At 47.0% G+C, this 23024-nt stretch overlaps 2 protein-coding genes across 2 annotated transcripts in view; both read right to left on the bottom strand.

The window, feature by feature from the left end:
• The window catches only part of PECAM1 (platelet and endothelial cell adhesion molecule 1), a 519858-nt gene that overhangs the window by 85991 nt on the left and 410843 nt on the right, over window positions 1–23024 (bottom strand). Inside the window, exon 15 of the mRNA XM_086930914.1 lies at window positions 12056–12078. Coding sequence (XP_086787040.1) covers window positions 12056–12078 — 23 coding nt within the window. The remainder of the gene's footprint in view (window positions 1–12055; window positions 12079–23024) is intronic.
• Window positions 7401–9113, bottom strand: LOC147702264 (uncharacterized). Its single transcript, XM_086928771.1, has one exon. It carries the CDS (start codon window positions 9111–9113, stop codon window positions 7401–7403), a length of 1713 nt encoding a protein of 570 aa, XP_086784897.1.

Here is a 23024-nt window from a genome sequence, read left to right as displayed (position 1 = left end):
TCCAGAACAGGATGAGAGGTGGGACCTCGAGCGAAGGGGCTCATGTGGTGCATCGCCCTGAGAGAGCTGCTTGGAGAGGGCCTTCTAACAAACAACCCCACCGCGAAACTAATGATCCGTCTTTTATTATCCACTTGTATCATCGATTAATAGTGCACATCCAACTGGGTTACCCAAATCTGTCTATATGATTTGGTTGGAGTTTTCTCTCTCTTTTCTTTCCGCCATATCCCTATTGGATCAATTGGCTACCATTATGACTGTACTGTAAATCTTCATACTGCATTGTTTGGTGACCCCCCTTTGTAAAAGCAAGAGGACATCTCCTGTACACAGCAAGCATATGGAATGGATGTCATAATAGACAAGACTGAAGAGATCTCTGTAACACTGAAGATAATTCTTTATTGATCCTTAACCGATATGTTATTTCATGATGTCATGCTGTACACTTTAAAGGCTTTGAAAAAAGGGCCAATAAACGGAAGTTTAAAAAACAAAAACATAACATTTTAAAATGTTTGGTTTGCTTTTTATGTATGTATAGTTTATTAATCTGTTAGTATTATTAAATGTTCTAAACAGGCACAGAAGTCCTAAATAAGCATTGTGGAAAACCCAGGGATCCACGGACCCCAGGTTAAGGGATGCTGCTGTAGATCACACTGATGTAAATTACTCTACTTTTTGTCAGTAGAGAATTTGGGGCCTGATTAGGATGTCAGCCGGTAAGTCTCAGTACAGTAACTCCCATTTCTCTATTGGAGCTTGTGCTGCGGCCGGTTTCCAACTGCAGCACAAGCTCCCATAGGGAAATGGGAGTTTGCGACCAAACCATGAATGGATCAGTAATGGGGTTGCTGCAAGCCCTTATTGTATACAGTATGTCTTGTGGAAGCGCACATGCGCTGTCACGGCGAGATCCAAAAAGAGGACACTCTACAGTCTAATGGCCTTTGTCTCTCAAGTCATAAAAGGCTTCTAACTAAACAACCTCTCTGAGTCGGTAAGTGCCTACCTGAAACCTATGATCAAACAACAAAAAGACTCCCGGCATCTAGGTTAATTTCTTTTCAATTACAGGGAGCGTTACCCCGGAGCTCCAGTTTATAATGGGTCTCCTGCACCACTGAATACTAAAGTATCCTGAAAGTGTGGTGCTCACAAAGTGTTGCTTTGCCCAAAATAAGACGAGTCAAACCCAGATCTTATTTTTGGTGATGCCAGCTCTGCTTCTGCCCAGTATGAGACTCAGTGTGCATTATAGTGCCAGACAACACAGGAGGTGATGAATTTGCATGCCAGAAATCTGCTGGTGTGAAAAGTCAACACAAGAAAAGAATGACAGAATTACTTTGGGATCCCCTTCTGTGTCCACCCCTGCATAATGGAAAGTATTACACTGCTGGGCTTAATCCATAACAAATAACATAAGACATCGTAACACAGCACACCAAATCACTAAGCAACAGGTTACAAATCACTACACAACACATTACAGCACAGCACAACACAGCCAAGCAGCTTCATGCCACTAACCTCACTATGAATACTGATTTTGGTCATTTTTACTGCCTTACAGGTGGCAGGCATGAAGGCTACATAAATGACTATAAGATTCAATGTCATAATTTTGGAAGAAAACATCTGACCCTGCTCGCAGGCAGGTCACTCCCCACACCGCTGCACTGCCTCGGTGTACTGGTGTTTATTTTGCTGTTTATTTTGCTGCACTGCCTTTGACTGCTTGACTGGATTTTTTCTGTTGTTGCTTGCCTAATTTGCTTTTCCCCACCTGCAAGTCTTGTGCCGCACTTGCCTTCTGTTCCCCCCCTGTCGTCTGTCACCCGTTCTTTTCCCACTCTTCCCGCCGCTACAACCCTGCGGCCCCACCCCCCTCTGCTCTGCCATTTGCCGCCCGCTCAAGCCTCCCAGCTGCTCCTCCCTCCCAACTCCCCTTATATGGAGGCCGCGCAGCGGACGCACGAAGCGGGTGCATCACTGGCGCGCCAAAGGCAAGCCCGTCTGCACCCGTCCGCGCCTGGACCGAGTCCAGTGCCAGAACCCCTGGCCCCGCTTACCTCCATGACGCCCGTCACCGCTACAATGCCGGCACCCTCCACTCACTCAACACCGGACGACCACACACCTGCTTCCTGGCCGCCCCGAAGCGCACCCACAGACCTTTCACCTGCCAGAACTGCAGCTTCACCAGCATCTGCCCCGCCAAACCACTGACCAGGAAACTACCTCAGATGCATCCTCCTCAACACCCGCTCTGCCAGCAAACATGCCGTTGAATTCTGGGACCTACTCAACTCAACCTCCCCAGACGCCGCCTTCCTGATGGAGACCTGGCTGAATCCCGCCTCGGCACCCAACATCGCCATAGCCGTCCCGGAAGGCTACAAAATCACCCGCAGGGACCACACCAACAGAGTAGGAGGAGGAATTGCCATCGCCCACAGGAACACTCTCAGAGTCTCGAGCAACACCGCCGACACCCTCAGCACCGCCGAACACCTGCACTTCCTGATCCACACAGACTCCAACACCACACTCAGAGGAACCCTTGTCTACAGACCCCCCGTAATTTGACCACAGTTCAGCGACTCCATCGCCCACTTCGTCAGCACACACGCCCTCGCCTCCACGGACTACATCCTCCTCGGTGACCTGAACTTCCATCTTGAGAACAACTATGACACCAAATCCACCACCCTGATCGACAACCTAGCCAACCTCGGACTCAGACAACTCGTCACAATACCCACCCACTTAGCCGGCCACAAGCTCGATCCCATCTTCTCCGCAAGCCCCCACGTCTCCTTCAACCACACCACCGAACTCCACTGGACTGACCACCGCTGCATCCACTTCACCTTCAAGAAGCCCACCACGCACCACCACACCCATCAGATGCCTCGCCGCTGCTGGAGCAAAGTTACCGAAGACCAGCTATCCGCCTCCCTCACCCAGAGCCCACCCGCTGACCCCGACACCGCCGCCCGCAACCTCAGACAGTGGATCGACGACTGCGCCAACACCCTCGCCTTGTTCAAGAGACCCTCCAACAGTCACACCAGCAAGAAAGCCAGCTGGTTCACAGAAGACCTCCAGGCCTCCAAGCGAACCTGCCGAAAACTGGAGAAGAAATGGCTCTATGAACAAACACCGGAAAGCTACACAGCCCACTAGAGCGCCACCCGCAGACACCATGACCTCATTAGATCTGCCAAAAGGACCTCCTTCAAAGACCGCCTAGACAACAACTCACACAACAGCAAAGAGCTCTTCAACATCGTGAAGGAACTCTCCAACCCCAGCTCCAACACCAACGACGTCCCATCTTCGCAAATCCTGTGCGACTCGCTGGCCACCTTCTTCCACGCAAGATCACAGACATCCACGACAGCTTCAACACCACGCCTACCCCGACAACCACTGAGACCTCCGCCCCCACGACCAGCATCCGCACCAACCGCTTGCTCGCCTGGACCAACATCACAGACGACGACACCATCAAGACCATGAACACCATCCACTCCTCCGTCAGATCCATGCCCACACCATATCTTCAACAAAGGCAGCACAGCCATCGCACACCTTCTATGGAAAGTCATCAACATCTCCTTTGAGACTGCAACATTCCCGGAGGACTGAAAGCACGCCGAGATCAACACCTTACTCAAGAAACCCAAGGCGGACCCCAAGGACCTCAAGAATTTCCGGCCCATCTCCCTGCTCCCATTCCCGGCGAAGGTCATCGAGAAGAACAATAGTTACTTACCTGTAAACAGGTGGTTCTCCAGTATAGGTATCTTTCATAGATTCACATGCCTGAATCATTCCCCGTCGTCGGAGTGGGAGTCCCACGGTACATAAAAAAGCAATAATATGCCATAATACATATAGCAAATATCAGAAGTACCAAACCAGGAAGTAAAGTAGCACCAGCTACAGTAGAAAAAACCTTCACAATCGTGACTATCCTAGTCATTATGTATTAGTCCAAACTGCAGTCAATCAGCCGACAGCACCCACCAGAATGTTCTCCCCAGAGGCTCAGGCTCTCAGATTTTCTCGCACAGGAGTGAAACCCCATAATGCCTGAGTGAGTCTCTGGGGGGAGGTGGGCGGGTTGCATGTGAATCTATGAAAGACACCAATACTGGAGAACCACCTGTTTACAGGTAAGTAACTATTGTTCTTCTCCAGTATTAGGGGTGTCTTTCATAGATTCACATGCCTGAATCAGAATAGTAAGCAGTACTCCTAGCATAACGCTCGTAGACGTCAGAGTTTCAAATATATATATATATATATATATATATATATATATATATATATATATATATATATATATATATATATATATATATATATATATACACAGTATACATGTATAACAATAATCATCAACATCTGAATAACGTCTAAAGAGCATAGAGGAGGAGGTGGAAACAGAGGCTCACCTTATTTGAAAAGATTGCGCAGCACTGCTCTTCCAACCGAAGCATCTGCGTCGTCTGCTGAATCTAGACAGTAGTGTCTAGTAAAGGTGTGTCTGCTAGACCATGTAGCAGCTCTGCAGATCTGTCGAAGAGGCACACCAGCAAAAAGGGCAGTGGAAGAGCTAACCGCCCTTGTAGAATGTGCTCTTGGCAAGGCCTGTAAGGGTCTACCGGCCTGCTGATGACAAAGTCCAATTGTAGCGGAGACCCATCTAGCAATGGTCTGTTTTGAAACTGCACAGCCCTGGCGCTGCCGGCCATAAGCCACGAACAGTTGGTCTGTCTTGCGGATGGCAGAGGTTCTTGATAGGTAAAACTTGAGACATCTTCTAATATCCAACGAATGCAGTGCTCGCTCAGCTGGAGACTGTGGGGTTGGAAAGAATGTCTTGAGGACAACCGGCTCATTCAGATGAAAATCCAAAGGCACTTTTGGCATGTACGTTGGATTAGTACGTAGTACTACCGAGTCCGTGGTGAATTAGATGAAAGGCGATCTAGATGTAAATGCCTGAATATCGCTAACCCTTCTAGCAGATGTTAAGGCTAGTAACAATGACACTTTCCATGTTAAAAATTTCAGGTCCACCTTATGGATTGTCTCGAAAGGGTGACGCATGAGCTGAGTTAGTATGACATTCAGATGCCATGTAGGTGGAGGTTTCCGCACAGGCGGAAACATACGAAACAATCCTTTGAAAAATTGCTGTATGATCCGCACGGAAAACAAAGAATTTGATCCATCTTGACGAAATCTAGAAATGGCAGCCAGGAAGACCTTAAGAGTAGAATGCGCCAAACCCAATCTGGCCAAGTGCAAAAAGAAGGGAAGAATTTGCTCTGGTTTGGCATGAATAGGATGAAGACCATTAGACTGGCACCATGCACAGAAACGCCTCCACTTAAGTTTGTAGGTCTTGACCGTAGATGGAGCTCTGGCCTTCGCCAGTACCTCCTGGCAATCCTGTGGAATGTTTAAGTGTGCAAATTCCATGTGCTGAGGAGCCAAGCTGACAATTTCAGCGAGTTCGGGTCCGGATGGTACACCCTGCCCTTGTGGGTGGAGAGAAGATTCGGAATGCGAGGAAGTTGGATAGGGTTGCATTCCGAGAGTAGCTCGGTGAACCAGTTTGCCGGGGCCATCGTGGAGCAATCAGTATCAACCGGCATGGCTGCTTCTTCATCTTCTTGATGACTTTCGGGATCAGAGGTATCGGTGGAAAAGCGTAAGCGAATATTTGATTCCAACTCATCGAAAGGGCATCCCCGCACGAGTCCTTGTGGGGAACCCAGCTTGCAAAGTATGGGCATTTCCGGTTCTGGTGCGTCGCAAACAAGTCCAGATCCGAATGCCCCCCATGTCTGAAAGATGCGGTCTAGAGATGGTTGATGTAGTTCCCACTCGTGAGTGCAGCCTGTGGATCTGCTGAGAGAGTCCGCTAACACATTCGCGATTCCCGGGACATGGACAGCTGACAGATGGATATTGTGAGTCAGGGCCCAACTCCAATCTCTTGTGCCTGGTGCGACAGCCGGGCTGATCTTGTGCCTCCCTGCTTGTTTAGATAATGCATGCAGGTGGTGTTGTCTGTCCGAATCAAGACTGTGGCGCCTTCTAGGGTAGCCTGAAAGGACTTCAGGGCTAGAAAGATGGAGTGCAATTCTAGCCTGTTTATGTGCCATCTCATTTGGATTTTGTTCCATTTCCCGCTGACCGTCATGCCTTGGAGGTGTGCACCCCAGCCTGTCATTGAAGTGTCTGTCGTCACTATGAACCTGGGCACTTCCGTGAGGAAAGAGCATCCCACTTGTATGTTGCAACCTTGACTCCACCATTGAATCGCTTCTCGCATTCGTGGTGTTATTTGTATGATATCCTCGAAGGACCCCGACACCTGTATCCACTGGCGACTGAGCTCCTCTTGCAAGGGCCTCATCCGAAGACGACAGTTGGGGGTGAGAAGAATACAGGAAGAAATAATCCCTGTGAAGGACTTGAACATGCGTACTGAAACGCACCTTTTTAACAACAGTGCCGCAGCCAACCGTCGTATCTTTTCCTGTCTCTCCTTTGAGATAAATACTTGGGCGAGCTTGGTGTCCAGTGTCGCTCCCAAGAAAGTCTTTCTCCTTGCTGGCGTTAGGTGCGATTTTTCGAAGTTCACTGAGAAACCCTGGCTTTGCATCAGTGACAGAGTTTTTTGAATGTGAGTTTTTACCATGTCGAAAGAACTGACCTTGATAAGGCAATCGTCTAGATATGGATATATCTGTATCGACTGCAACCGAAGGTGGGCTGCCACCCGGGCCAGTATCTTCGTGAACACTCTGGGGGCTGAGCGCAGTCCAAAGGGAAGAACTTTGAACTGGAAGTCCCTGCCAGCCACTCTGAACCTTAGAAACGTTGGGTGCCTGGGAAAAATTGGAACGTGGAAGTATGCATCCTGAAGGTCGAGTGTTGCCATATACTCTCCCGCCGAAAAAAAAATGGAGGATTTCTTGAAGTGTCAGCATCCTGAATGACAGTTTTTTGAGGAATTTGCTGAGGGCACGCAGGTCGAGGATGGGTCGCCATTCCCCGACTTCTTGCGAATAAGGAAAAAGCTTGGGTAGAAGCCTTTTCCTTTCTGATGATGAGGTACCCTTTCTATTGCTCCTTTTCGAATCATAGTGTTGATCTGGGCAAACAGCTCCTTGAGATGTGCTGGAGGTGGTCCTCTTGGGGGGAAGTTTGGAGGAGTTTTTACGAATTCCAGAATGTGACCTCTGGCAACCACATCCAGAACCCATTTGTCTGTGGTAATCTTGGACCAATTTAAGTAATTTTGGGATATTTTTCCTCCAATTTGGTTCGGGTTGGGACAAAGTGGCGGCAGGATGCGTTTCTCACTTTTTATTGTCTCTTCCGCGATAGTTGGATCTTCCTTGAGACTGAGAGAAATTTCCTTTTCTCTGTCCGTAAGTCTGTTGACGATATGGCTGGTATCTTTGGTTTCCCTGGGCGGAAGTATAGGAGCGCTGTTGGTTATAGCCTCCTCTATTAGAGAAATTCCCTCTTCCTCTTGCTCCACGAAAGGAAGACTTCCTGTATTGTAAAGTGCCCAGCGAACGTGCTGTCTCAGTATCCTTCTTGATGGCTTCCAGAGCATCGTCAACATGCTTTCCAAATAAATACTCCCCATCATATGCCATATCTATAATCCTTGTTTGGACCTCCTGCCGAAAGGATGTTGCCTTCAACCATCCTTGCCTCCTGAGAACAGTTGCACCCGCTAGCTGACGAAAACCTGTGGCAGAAACGTCCACTGCAGCATCAATCATCTCAGACGAGACGCACTCTCCTTCCTGAAGGATCTTCTTTGCTTCAGCCCGATCTGGCTCGGGAAGTTTGTCCACATACGGCGAGATGTCCGACCACATCTGCCTATCGTATCTCCCTAATATGGCTAGAGAGTTAGCGGCTCTAATAGTTGTAGCTGCAATTGTAGAAACTTTTTTCCCGATAGAATCTAGACGTCTCCCGTCTTTATCTGGCGGAACAGAGACCTGAGATGTTGGGTTAGAAGACCTCTTTTGCGCTGCCTGCGCTACCACAGAGTCTGCTTTTGCTTGTCCAATGAGGCATGCTGGAGATGAATTTGGCGCCCTATATTTTTTATCCACTCTCGGGAGCACTGCTGGCAAAGAATTTGGCTTGGACATGATCTTCAGTCCTTCCTTCCATATGAACTCTATGATTGGAATGGTCCAACTCTGTTTTTGTGGCGAAGACTTGAAGTCATACAAGAAGCATTCTTCTTGTTTCGACTCTATAGTTATCATGAACCTCCTTGTTGCTCTATCCATGATCTTGTGGAATGAGGCAATGTCCACAGGAGGTGACTCTGATGTTGTAGGTTCTGCCGGAGAGGGCGTGTTTGCATTGTAATCCTCATACTCCGACGATTCTGACCCATTGTCTAATTCTCCTTCTTCCTGCTCCTCATGATCTGAGTATTCTTCATCTCCTGTTTGAGGAGCTGTAACTTGTGACGCAGACAATGCTGGACGTCCTTCCTCCAACGCCACAGAAACAACTGGCTGTGCCTGCTTTGAAAGCGGCGTCGCTGTTTTAGGTCTTGGCGTAGATACCTGAGAGTCACCTGACTCTGAAGGTGGAAAACGCCTATAGTAGTCGCTGAGCATGTATTGTAGATTGCAAAATAATTCCTCAGGCATTTGCATGCCGGGAGGAGGCCTGTCTTCATGTGATAAAGGCTCTGTTTCATGCATATCTTCCTCCGTATCGTCTTGAATCTTAATTTGGAGGTCAGACGGACTTCTGGCCGCTCCAAAGTTTTCATCTTCATAGGATCCTTCCTCATCCGAATCTAAAAGTTTCTCTGGCACTACCAGCGTAGAAGGAATCGCCTCATTAGTAGCTCTTTTCTTTAACAGCGTAGCTGTAGTTGCAGGTGATGGTAACGGTATCCCAGATGACTGTGCTGACCAGACTTGTAAGGTAGTGCAGCTTGACAGTGGTGGCGTCGATGGGATCACCTCCGTCGCCGACGAACCTGCTTTTTGCTGCTGAATTGTTTGCCTCGTCGACTGTACCATCGTTGACGATAGATCTATCTTCGTCGACGACGACTTTTTAGATGATATCTTCGTCGACGAGGTCGTCGACTGTAACGTCGTCGACGGGGACGTCGTCGAGGTCGTCGACGGTAGCTTCATCGACGTGGATTTCTAAGTCGACGAGGAGTTCGTCGACGGTAACGCCGTCGGCGAGAGCTTCGTCGACGAGAGCATCGTCGACGGCACAATTTTCTTCGTCGACGGGGAGCCAACTGTCGACATTAGATTCGTAGACGAGGAGCTCGTCGACAGTACCTTAACCGTCGTCGACGGGACTATAGTCGACGACGAGATAGGCCTGATCTGCACATGAACCAGCGTAGGCGATGAGGCCGGAGACATCACTAGAGCTGGCTTAGGTGAGGAAAAAGTCATCGTGCAGGTGGTAGACGTGGCCACATGAGAGGAAACACAATCCTTTTTTGACGTTGAAATTGTCAAAGGTGGCAACTGAGGAGGCACAGACTTTGAAGATTTCTTGGGAACTGCAGATTTCCCAGACTTCTTAGAGGGCGTACTATCCATCTTAACAGGTGGAAGAGTCTTTCTTGAAACACTAGGCCCAGAAGAATCCAGAGAGGATTGGGCCTTCTTTGTCACCTTCGCCCTTGGAGATGAAACTTCAGTTTCAGCCTTCCTCTTAATAGAAATTAGTGAAGAACCAGAGGCAATGCTTCCTACCTCAGACAAAGGGTCCTCCTTGTCCTTGAGTCTGTTAAGCCACAACAGCAGTCGTCCTTCTCTGTCCTTGATGGTCTTAGGGGGGAAGGTCCGGCAGATCTTGCACTCTTTTGCCTTATGGTCAGGATAAAGGCAATATAAACATTTTTTGTGGGGATCTTCTTTGAATAGCCTAAGCTTCCCACAAGAATCACAGGCCCTGAATAGGGATTTAGAAGTAGACATCTGAAAAACTTGAAGAAACTAACTAATCTTGAAGAAAAACTGAGCCGAGCTCAGGGAGACTCCCTTCACACGATGCGGTAGTAAATCTGAGAGCCTGAGCCTCTGGGGAGAACATTCTGGTGGGTGCTGTTGCCTGATTGGCTGCAGTTTGGACTAATACATAATGACTAGGATAGTCACGATTGTGAAGGTTTTTTCTACTGTAGCTGGTGCTACTTTACTTCCTGGTTTGGTACTTCTGATATTTGCTATATGTATTATGGCATATTATTGCTTTTTTATGTACCGTGGGACTCCCACTCCGACGACGGGGAATGATTCAGGCATGTGAATCTATGAAAGACACCCCTAATACTGGAGAAGATTGTCAACAAACAACTGACCTGCTACCTCGAGGAGAACAGCATCCTGGAACCTTCCCAGTCCGGGTTCTGCAGCAACCACAGCACCGAAACTGCCCTCATCGCCACCACCGATGACATCAGGCCCCTGCTAGACAACTGAGAAACAGCAGCCCTCATCCTTTTGGACCTGTCAGCCGCCTTCGACACGGTCTGCCACCACACACTACGAACAGGCCTCCACGACCCCGGGATCGAAGAGAAGGCCTTGGACCGGAACATCTCCTTCCTTGCCGGCAGAACACAGAGCGTCCGCCTTTCCCCCTTCCGCTCCGAAGCCACCAAGATCATCTGCGGCGTACCCCGGGGCTCATCCCTCAGCCCAACGCTGTTCAACATCTACATGGCACCACTCACCCACGTTGCCCGACTGCACGACCTCATCATCATCTCCTGTGCCGACGACACCCAGCTAATCCTCTCTCTCACCAAAGACCCCCACACCGCCAAAACCAACCTCCACGAAGAAATGAAGGTCGTCGCCGAATGGATGAGAAACAGCCGACTGAAGCTGAACTCGGACAAGAAGGAAGTCCTCATCCTCGGATCCACCCTCTTGGCCTGGGATGACTCCTGGTGACGGCCGCACTGGGAACAGCTCCAACATCGACCGACCAGGCACGCAACTTCACCCTCTCCATTACTAAGCAGGTCAACGCTGTCTCTTCCTCATGCTTGAACACCCTCCGCATGCTACGCAGGATCTACAAGTGGATCCCCACCGAAACAAGAAGAATGGTCACTCAGGGCCTCGTCAGCAGCAGACTGGACTACGGAAACGCCCCCTACGCAGGAGCCTCGGCCAAACTCCTGAGATGGCTGCAACGCATCCAGAACGCCTCTGCACGCCTGATCCTCGACATCCCTTGCCGCATTCACATCACACCCCACCTGAGACCTGCACTGGCTCCCCATCAACAAGAGGATACCCTTCAAGCTCCTCACCCATGCACACAAGGCACTCCACAACACTGAACCAGCTTACCTCAACAGATGACTCAGCTTCTACACCCCCACCCGCCAGCTCCGCTCCGCTCCGCGGACCTGGCCCTCGCCACAGCCCCAGCATCCGAAGAGCGACCTCCGGCGGCCGATTGTTCCCCCACCTCACCGCCAAGACCAGGAACACCCACTCCACCCACCTACGGCAGACCGAAGACCAGCTGACCTTCAGAAGACTCCTCAAGACCTGGCTTTTCGAGCAGTAGCAGCATCCCCCACCCCCCAGCGCCTTGAGACCTCACAGGTAAGTATTGCGCTTTACAAATGTTTTGATTGATTGATTGATTGAAACATAATTACCTTTTCATCCCTGTTATAAACATCATTTGGTGAGTTGTGTATGAAGCTAAGCATCTCACAAATTATGAAAAGCTTTTTGAGTTCTCAGACCAATCATTGGCATGTATGAACTTTACACATTTTTTAAACAAAAGAAAGTTACACTCAACTATGCCCTAAAAGCTTGGAAGTGAACGGGAAAGCTAGCCAAAATAATGCTGTTACACTGATGGACTGTTACAGGTACTAACGTTCTAAACTGATTAACTCGTTGAGTAACGTGGAACAATTATCCTTTACAACTGGACTATTTTAAGCAAGATTCAGACTTACCACAGTATTGTTTTCTTCGACATCTGAAATACAAAATACAAATCATAAGTTTAAAAGTCTACTTTAGATGAAAATTTACACCTACAAGTGAAGTGTGTTCTACAAGTTTACATCATATGAGAGGCTCCTGTCTCTTTAGCCCTTCTCCAGCTCTGGTTCAGATACTAATAAACAGGCAGGCCCTTCTACACCTGGCTATAATGCGGACACTCAGGCTTATCAGAAGCCTTTTTAAGGCAGTGGCCAGCAGAGGGATTATGCCAAGTGTGGGGGCCGGAGAGGCCAACAACAATGGTACCAGAACCAGTATACTCCGAGCCATTATCAAACCTACAGCAGATAGTATGAGTAGTAACCAAACCCATTTTTCTTAATTCTGATAATTTAAATGAGACCAATCCTATTTTCGTCCTTTTTAACCATGTTCTAAATGAACATGGGACAGTTCTATAAATTAAAGGTCTAACATGTCTCAACATATGAGATTGTCACTATTTTCAAACCGGAATAGAACTGTTTCACTTTTTTAGGTACTTCAGACTGAAAATTTATTTCCAAAGACAGAATTCAATGCTAGAATGGATGTCTCTGGACTTAGGCCATTTTTTCCAACTAATCATTAGATGGGAAAAGAGACTTTATTATTTTGAAAGTGATATATCGGCCGAAATGGACAAATTCTTTCTGTTTTATGATGAATTACACCAATAAAATGTTGGCAATTCCATCTAATTAAACCATCTGACAAAGGAGGTAGTATCATTGTACAAAACAGGGAAAACTACAATGCTGAGATTTTCCAACTGTTGTCTAATGCTCAACGCTGTCGGACAGTAGGAAATGACCCAAACCATATATAAGTAGACAGATCAGTTCCATAACTAATATTGTGCTATATGAAGCGTGGTTGAGTGAAAATGAATATAGATGCCTTAACAACGTGAAATTTTTTTTAAAAATCTTTTTATTATTTTAAAAACAAGGAAAAGGAATAGACATATCTGGTGCCATACATTCAAACATAATAATAGGCGAATCGGTACAAAAATAGGATAAACACGAAGCGATAAGGGAGTAGCTGAGATGCCTGTGCTGATAATTACAAAACAGGATTTACGACATTTCAATCTACCACCCAACTCAGGCGCTAATCCTCAGAACCCACCCACCCATAGAATCAGGATAGTAAAATAAGCACGTTCACCAGATACTAGAATATATACAAGTACATGATAATTCCCAATATTGTTGAAGAGAATCTGAAAGAGAGAGTGGGAAAAAGAAATCATAAGAACTAAAGCTAAAACAAAACAAAACAATAGACCCATCCCCCCACCCTGCACCCCTGCATATGGCTATCGCCTAACCCCAACTAGCAGTGTGCCTGTCGCCCCAACTAACTAGGTTCAAAACGTAGAAAAGAAAACGGAGGAGGAGAGTTTCATACAGGCTCCTGGTCTCCCTTCCCCCCCGCCAGCGACGAACAACCCCTGTAAAAACCAAAAAGTAGCCAGAAGTTATAGACAGAGCTAAACAGGGGAGACATTAAACGGGAAACACCCATCGGGGTCAAAACAGCACCGCGACTTTGACATCGTATCGTCGTTCACATCGCATGCTTTAAGTATGCATGCTACGGCGGCGTGATGCCATTAACATCGCATGCGATGTTAATGGCAAAATGCAAACTGAAGATTGCAAATAATCACGTCACGAAAACGGTCTTTTTCAACAAATGCAGACTGTTACATGCCAATGCCAATACAACGCAAAATGCAGACTGTCACATGCCAATGCCAATACAACGCAAAATGCAGACTGTCACATGCCAATGCCAATACAACACAGACGGGCTTTATCAACAATGCAAATATTGAAAGCCTATCACTAATGGCTCAAATTATCACGTCACATACATGCAGTTGTTCCCTTCTAAAAACTGAAGACTGCAAATAATGACGTCACGGAAGCAGTTGTTCCCTTCTAAAAACAATATTGAAAGCCTATCATTAATGGCTCAAATTATCACGTCACGTACATGCAGTTGTTCCCTTCTAAAAACTGAAGACTGCAAATAATGACGTCTATCACGTCACGTACATGCAGTTGTTCCCTTCTAAAAACTGAAGACTGCAAATAATGACGTCACGGAAGCAGTTCTTCCCTTCTGAAAACGGAAGACTGCAGGGCAGGGCAGGGCAGGGGGGAAAGTAACTGAAGACTGCAGGGCAGGGCAGGGCAGGGGAGAAAGTCATACAACCCCGAGACCATTGCATTGTAATGCTTGTTGACTCATCCCTACAGCAAAGAGTGCACTTTATATGCTTACACGTATCACACACTTATAACTGCATCCGTCTGAGCCATGTCTGCACAGATGGCTGCCCAGACTATCACAAACCTTATAACTCTTTATTTAGCATGGCTAATTTTGATATGCACCATGGACGTTGATATTGTAGGGCATTATCCAGTGCATAGCAATGGACTGTATAATGCGCTACGTTATCTGGTGGCGTCATTAAACTTTGCCATCTCATATCAAGCTCTGTGATTCAATTGATAAAATCTTTTTGATATGTTAGTGCATGCGTTAGTGATACATATTGGGGAAACAGCTAACCAAGCTTTAAACTTTTGTTTCTGCAAGCCACTTGTGCATGAAGAGGCCTTCTGGCAGGATTCAAAAACACTGATAAAAACACATGGCTGTTGTGTGCAGTGTGGTGACAATCTCCCTCACATAACCCTGTGATGCCAGGTAACAAGCCACCTTTATGATTTCGTCAGACACTGTGACTGAACACTGACTGGGGTGACAGTTCATTGTTGCGTCAGCCCAAACAGTACTAGGCACGGGTGCGAGTTGGGGTGCAGCTCTCAATAGCACAACAGGTGCAGTAGTACCTGCCCCAGCTGTGTGGGCGGCCCTGTTCACCATAACTGTGGCTGTATTGCACCCCCTAACTAGCGGCTCATTTGACTTGCTTACACTAAGATGCAAGGCATCTTTGCTAGGCACTGGCAATGAGAAAACTGCAAGGCACAACTACTGCTAATGATGACAAAGGTCGGGGCTGTGAACAGTGAAATCCCCACTTAATCCACTCGCCTCTCTGGGTCGTGTGTGGGGGCGGACTCATATTTTGGCCCACTTTCAATAAAACAACTTGGACATATGCGATGAATCATGCGCGGCTTTGCCTCATTTCAAGGGAGTATGATTTGTTGTTATTGAAGAGAACATAGGGCAGAAGGCCACAAAAAACGAGGAAACATAGGACAGAAGGACACGAAAAACGAGGGCAGAAGAGCACAGAAAATGGGGGAAAAAGAGGGCAGAAGGGCATACAATACAAGGGAAACACATTGCAGAAACGAACGACACAGGCACAAATGGCTGCAGACACTCCTTAATACTATATATACAATATATACCCCCCCAGCCTCCACCAACCCATTGGCTGACAAGATTTTTAACTGTGTGCTCAAACATCGCGTTGGCATGTCGCGCGATGTAAAGTCGCCGATGTGACACGCGATCCTATTACATGGCCGCATTTGCGTCGCAACTACATGTGATGTGAAAATGACCGGTGTCATTGCCTTTACGATGTAATTGCCGCGATGCGAACGCCCGCGATGACGTTGCGGCCGATGGATCGTCATACTACCACATTAAACACCGCCCAACATTCCGCTAAATCATGGTAACAGATCCCATGTCCTCTAAAGCCCAGAAGTCAGACCCAGGCAGACAATCTCATCCTTGGCCCTTTCGATCCCTCATGCGAACTCTGTCTGACAACACCATCACAATCCCAGGAGAATCAAAGTTTGAAAGGAGTTCAATACAAATCAGTCTGGGACAGGTAAAAAACTATGTGTCTTTGCAGACCTCAGCCATACTTATGATCTCCCTCACCGACATTAAGTCCAGATGTTGTTCCCTCCGTAGATGTAGGAAAACCGCTAGGGAGGGAAAAGACGTCTTTGCCTTAAGATAGTCACTAATGGAAGTCCCCAGGAGTGAAAAGCCAGGTAGATCAGTCTCAGTCGGCAGCGATGGTGATTGCTGCGATATTGTTAGAGAACCAAGTCCGCAAGCACTCTGCGTTCTAGCCAAGGGCATCAACACTTCCTCCAGTACGGGGTCCTCATCCTCCAGCACAGTGTACCTCGTGGGAGATTCAGGACGTTGTTGATCTTGCGATAAATCAGGGTCCGGACTCGGGCACCCAGTGTCGATGATACCAGCTATCATTTTATGAACAATGGCTTCCAGATGTGAATGGAGTGCCCCGATGGCGGCCAATACGGTCTTCAATGACGGTTCACAGCTCCGCCGATCCATCTCCGCTCTGTCGATTTCAATCATAGGCGTGGTTCCCCGGAGAGCCTGGTTTCTCCGGGGGAATAAGCAAGAGCAGAGAAGGCGGCATTGGAGGGTGCACCATCGGACAAACAGCCTCAGTGTGTGTCCCGTACCGCAATCAAGGGCCGCAACCCAGCAGACCCCGGGGGCGGCAAACCGGGGCGCCGGGACGGGGACTCCCCCCCACAGAGCCACAGACAAAAATCGAACCCACTCCTTTGATATCAATCAGGCCAAACGACCGCCATCAGAATCGGGCCAGGATAACCTCCACTGCGAGAGACCGGACCCTGTCTGAGTCCCACGGCCGATGTTGTTCAACTGTAACCCGGCTGTTTCAGTACTCGAGGCCCCGGCTGAGGCCAAGATCCAAAACACGACACAACTTTGTGTCAATCAGGGCGATAAAGTTCCCGGGATCGCTCCATCATACTCAGGAACGGTTCATCTACACGGAGGTCGGGCGTACGATCAGGATATATGACAGGATTATCTGGCTGAAGATGGAGGTCGGCGGAGCCTGGAGCCTAAGCGGCCATCTTGGTTGCTAGCGTAGCTCCTCCCCAATAACGTGGAATTTAACATCCCTGTTCTATACACTCTCATAAAAATCCACAAATATCCCTTTTGCACCCTGGAAGACCTGCTGTAGTGATTGACATTCTATTCTCTAACCTCTTTCAAAATATGTTCATTTTTTCTTAAAACTGCTCCTGTGATAAAATGATTTAAGAGAGGATATACTGTGGCCGTGGCCATGCATGAAGTTGAAGGCCTCGATTTAGATCCTTTTCAATATTTCTTAGTCACATTAGACCTCTAGAGTGTGAATTCCAACATTACCCAATCTCATGTTTTAAGTGTTATAGAGTTGGATCTGGAGGATAGAATACGTCCAGACCAAGGGCCTGATTACATCCTGATTACGTCCTGAGTGGAGGTAGGGTGGCCGTCGTGGACTGCTGCACTAGTAGTCGGGACTGCTGCATTACAGGTGTAGGTGGACTGCCACAAACAACGGGGCTCCACAATCCCCGGCGGTGGCGCAGCAGTCCTGATGCCACAATATGCTTGGCAGTGCCGCTGCGGCAAGTTCAAGCATGTTACGAGTTTCCTGCCTACAACTCACTTTTCCAGGCAGTGAGCCCACTGAGAAAAGTGAGATGGAAGGAAACAAAGGGGGCCCTAGAGGACCCCCTTGTGCCTCTGGGCCTGGGGATACATGCAGGGAGGCACATGCTGTGGCCCCCTGTGTGCATGTACTCCCTGTTCCTGCATGGCATGGACGCAACAGTCCATGCCATGCAGGAACAACCTTTGACGTTCACATGGCGGTGCCTTTTTGAAAGGCACTGCCATGGGAATGCCAAAGGACCGCCAGACTACAAAAATACTTGTAATCTGGCGGCTGGCCAGCGGTGACATTTGGCGGTGTCGGAGCAGGCGGTAGCGTGGCGGCCTGTACCGTCAAAGTCCTAATCAGGCCCCAGGTCCTTAATGCTTTTATTGTGGAGTGTTCCATATTGGTATTGATGAAAAACTAGATCCTACCGACAAATTAAGGAGATGCTGTGGGTACTACCTTTGCTCGCAAACTAGGCCATTTTATATATGGCCCAATTTGAGAAGGAAACCATTAATCATATTGATAATCCTTTATGGCTCTTTTAGGATAAGAATGAGATATAGAGATGTTGTTTTCATACTATGGCAAAGTACTGAGCCTGGTTTACCTTTTTTCCGGGAGTGGATTAATTTATGCTGCCTAGAATTACAATATACAGTGAATTATGATGGCATCAGTTTTTCAGATTTGCTTATTAAGGTGGGGATGTACATGTACAGTTATAAGCACTCTGTTGTAATATGACAGCTGGCACACACATCATTTCAGGGATAACATGTGGACAATTCTTCCTGTCAAGAGGGACTGGGCAACTCCTTTAAAGAGGCGTATGTGCCAACTTAAAATTTGTGACCCAGGGCAACCTTTGCGGTTAGTACATCACGCACTTAAAACAGCCTGGTACTGCGATCGTGAGGCCTTACTGATGCTTAAAGTAAAATCTAAACTTAAAGTTTGACTGGGTCGCTAGTTGTGGAATTGTTTGTAATGACAGAGATATTGTTCTGCTGAACCATTGTTTGCTTTAAAAAGAGCACCGCACATCTGTGACAATCTGGCAAAAGGTTAGGATTAACATCTAAGAGTAGTTGGAATTCAAGAAAAGTTGGGTTCTTAACCTTGTTAGAGATAATTTTGAGTGTGGTTACTGCTCAACTTGTGGCACGACTAACAATCACGAATCTTTTGTATGTGAACCAGAAGGAATGGATACTTCTTGCATATTTTGCTGTAAGAACATCATTTCTTGAATGGAGTGCCCGCGTGGCGAATGCTGCATCAGATAGACTACCCAGGAAGTGTGCCAGCATACTCTACGAGGACTCAGAGTGGTGTGCTGCATGCCCCCATCTTCGAACACTATACATTTAAAAAACATAAGGACACAGGGAGAGTTCTGGTGTGCAGTTGACACTACTAGTTTCAATAAAGAGGCACTCATATTAATAAGTCTCCGGCATAAAATGAGAATACATGTATCTGGAAACTGGACACAGCCAAACTCGGGCCTAACTATGCGTTAGATCGGTGTGCCCTGGCTGTGCGTTGAGAATTATTTTTTGTGGCATATTATACGCGAGGATGTTTTAAATAGAATTCCTAGTGAATTGCTCTGTACATATGGGAATAGTATGAACTCCTTGTACAAACTGTTCCAAACTTTTGGGCACACTGGGATCTGCCTGTACTGGATGAATGAATGAACGTACGACGTAGTGATGGAGCAAGGATTCGCACGTTAAGCGACTTGCTCTTATTCAAGAACCTCGTTTAATGTATAATCATATTAATCCAACTGTTCGTCATTTATTTTTTTCTTTTTTCCAACACGTGGGTGTCCCCAAGAGGCTTGCCTGTGTGTCTTTTCATACTAACAAAGCTTGCACTAGAAGAAATGGCTGCTTCGCTGAAATTCAGTCTGCGCATGCGTCGGTCATACCCATGTGATGTGACGCACTCGCATTCTGGAGGGAATCTGTGCTCATGCGCACTGTGGCAAACATGGCCGCTTGTCTCTTACCACGCTCTACGCTTGCTACTGCTGCTTTAGCCTATCTGTCTTTTCGCACTAAAATGTAATACTATAGAAGTTTTAAAGTTAAGGGGTGTGTTTAATTTTAGCCTGGTATACAGTGTGCTCATTTTATATGTGATTCTAATTTGTTCTCGCTTACTTTTCATGTATCGCGTCTCTGGGGCTGGGAAAATCGGGAGTGGAGCCATACTTGAGGCTCTGCTGGGCACCGTCATGTGACCGGGGAGAAGCTCCACTGTGCAGAAGCTGAAACAAGCCAGCTGGCTCCTGAAGCACAATGCGCCTGAGAAACTTCTCTGAGAGACCAAATCTTACCTTGAAAGATGCAATACTGTTGCTACCTGCTATGAACTATATTGTACTGCTGTATTCCTATGCATGGGAACGTGAACCCAAGGGGCGGGTAGGCAGAAATTATTACGTATAATGGGAACGCAAAATTCTAGGAGGTGACAATGATCTCATCACCTCTCCTGACCAATCATAGTCTAAAAAACTGTCACTTGCAACATTGGTGGGTGGTCTAAGGGTCCCCAAACAGTATAACTGCCCTAGTTTAGCTTAGGAAAATTGTCCGACTTGTCCGAGTAGCAGACCTGTCACTGACCCTACGAACTCTATAGGTGCCTAATCTTGAGTGCTGCGGAGCACTCTGTCCATACTTTCCACAAACTCCTAGGGGTGGAAATAGTCATAAGTGCTGGCGGAGCACTTTGCTGGGAAATTCGAAAACCCAATCGGGGTTACTGGCGGATTACTTGCAGAAAGGGGTAACGCAGGCGTCGCTTCTGAAGCTGTGGGTGTTGGTCGTACCCTGGTGAGCCCAGTCCTGATCCCAAATCCTGAGGGGTATCCTGTCCTGTCTGCCCGTGAGCTGTACCTGCTCGCATTCTGGCATTCCTTTTCTGAGGGTCCTTGTCCCCGTCCTCCCAACTGACCCGTGGCCAGGGTTGGTCTTCACTCTGAATTAGGTAATTATTAGTCTGTGGGTTTGCGTCTCTCTCGTCTCTCTCTCTCTCTCTCTCTCTCTCCCTCTCTCTCTCTCTCCATTTTCTTAATAAAGCACTCTTGCCCGTGATATTGCTCTATCACCTTGAGAAGCGAGTTATATGAAATTGTTTATAATAATTGTTCCACTTCTCTCCCCACCTTTAGAGAATTGCCAAACTGTCATATTTCATTAGTATGTTCCCGTTTTTCCCCTTTCCCTTAGTGTGATTGCCGTGAACTTAGCAAGATAGCATAATAGCCTAGATAAATGTTATAGATCCCGTTCATATCCCATGTCCTAGCTTTAATTCACAGTTACCTTTTGGTGGTGATTATGATGCTTGATGTGTTACTTTGCATTTTGCTAATACTGACATATTCACTTTGAAATTTCCTACATAAACACTTAAAACTTTTCAGGTGTCTGTGGTCATTTTGTGGAACATAGTGTGGACAAGTATAAATTGGGTTATAAAGTGTATTTTTCTTCTAGGACCCCTGTCACCTTTTCCCTGCTAGCTCCTGATCCATGTGGAGTAATGTGCCTGTGGTAAGTCAGGTACATGATCAGCAGTGGTGAGAAGTCACCCCCCGAATTACTTATAGTGGCGTGTACAAACTCACCCGGTTCACGCCAAACGCGAGTCATTGGTTTGAATGCGCACGCCAGGGCCCAGTGCGTGTGAGAATCGGGAAACCCAGTGACCCGGGTGAACTGCGCGCTCTATCAGTAATTTTCTGGTAGCAGAGGTAATGGTTAGGACTAGTTAAATTAGGTAGACAGGATAGTTGATAAACAAACTGTGAAAATTAAAATGTGCTGCTAAAATTTCTATGCTGCTGATTTCTCTATTTGCATTTCAAATATTTTGCAATGTTTTAAGGATTCATATGACTGTGTATATGATTTTGCATTGCTGCTATAGATAATTATATGTAATACTAAACAAGAACTGTTTGTACGTGTTCAAGTGTAGTCCGAATCCCCGGGGAAGTATATAGCTAACGGTGAGTAGAATCCGATTAGCTGGAAAAGTCACGTGTTTCGAGTCATTAGTGTAGGGTGAAGGAATACCTGGAAGCACTAATTAGGATCTTTTTTTTTGCACCTGTATAACTGATAGCCACGAGTCCTTTGTATAAAACTTCCCTTGTGATATCACCTAGAAAGGGTCACATGTGGGAGGAGTAATAGGGTCTCCGAGGCTTGACTGGTAAGTAAGATAGTTCGCTGGTGAAATCCTGGCTCAGTACATATCCCCGACTAAGGTGGATGAGTCAGAAGAATAACGGGTTCTATATTACTAGTGTGAAGGGACAGGCAAAGAAGTCTATCCAGAGTGAATGAAAAGTAGACAGAAGTGGTTTACTTGTAGTGAGAGAAAGTTTTTCTATCTATTTAGAACACTCAAACATAGTGGCAGACGTTGTGTGTTAGATACTAAGTTTTGCGCTCGCACTTTAGGAAGAGTTAAAAGTTTCCATTACCTTGTGAAGGAGGGAGTCGGGCGGAAAGCTGCTCTGACGTCACTCCGTGCCGCGCGGGTATTGGTCAGAACAGCGGGTGTGTAGTAAAGCCGAATTTGTAAGGGAGGGGTGAGTGCCGGAGCGTGGGACTTGGTCTCGCGAAAGGCCGCGCACCCATTGGATAAGGATTTTTGTATTCACAGTGTTGATTGGTTCCTACAGAATAAAAGTCGCGCTAGCATTGGAAGTACAAAGGTAACCAAAATTAATCAAGCCGAGTTAGAAGCGAGCCTGGAAAGGCATATGTGGTATCCTGAGTTTTTACCTAATCCACAAAACTCAGGCTTCTATAAGGAACAGATTATACGAGGTAGACCACACATGATGTATGGAATAAAGAGAAAAATGTCATTTGCCGACAAGGTAAAGAATTTGTTCAAAACAGATAAGCCCATTAGAACGAGAGAGGGGGTGATCATTCCTCCACCGAATACTCCTGCTTCCTTCATGATGTTTGAAAAGGGGTATCATACTTGTATATGGCTAGAGAATTGGGTAAAGTATACTGCAGATGACGGAGTTCTAGCATTTCCTATTGATGGTACCTTTAATGGTAGGATCCTGTTTAACTTAAGGACCCGCATGAATGAATTGCATCCCAGACCCAGATTGACCCAGTACGAGGCCTTAGAAGAGTGGGAAATTGAGGCTTTGGAAAGAGATAGACCACGGATGGACAAGGGAGTGAGTAAATGGTATCCAAGGGTCCATAGAGAGACCAAAGAGCAGAAAATGAAACATTGGAGACAAAGCATGATGACAGAGGGATTGTTTCCAATGATGGGAGTATTAGAACAAACGAAAGGAAAAAGTAAAGAAAAAACCCATCACACAATGCCCGTAGGGGACTCAGAAGATGAGCACCTAGAAGATCTATTGATGAAAAACCCCCCTCCCTATGCAGCCGAATCAGAGC

The sequence above is a fragment of the Lissotriton vulgaris genome, chromosome 7 (genome assembly GCF_964263255.1).
Source record: "Lissotriton vulgaris chromosome 7, aLisVul1.2, whole genome shotgun sequence".
NCBI lineage: Eukaryota > Metazoa > Chordata > Amphibia > Caudata > Salamandridae > Lissotriton > Lissotriton vulgaris.
This window is presented reverse-complemented; position numbering and strand designations above follow the sequence as displayed.

Bases quoted from the DNA above. Each gene is read 5' to 3' on its own strand.
- LOC147702264 (XM_086928771.1), bottom strand. From the start codon at position 9,113: ATGGTACAGTCGACGAGGCAAACAATTCAGCAGCAAAAAGCAGGTTCG.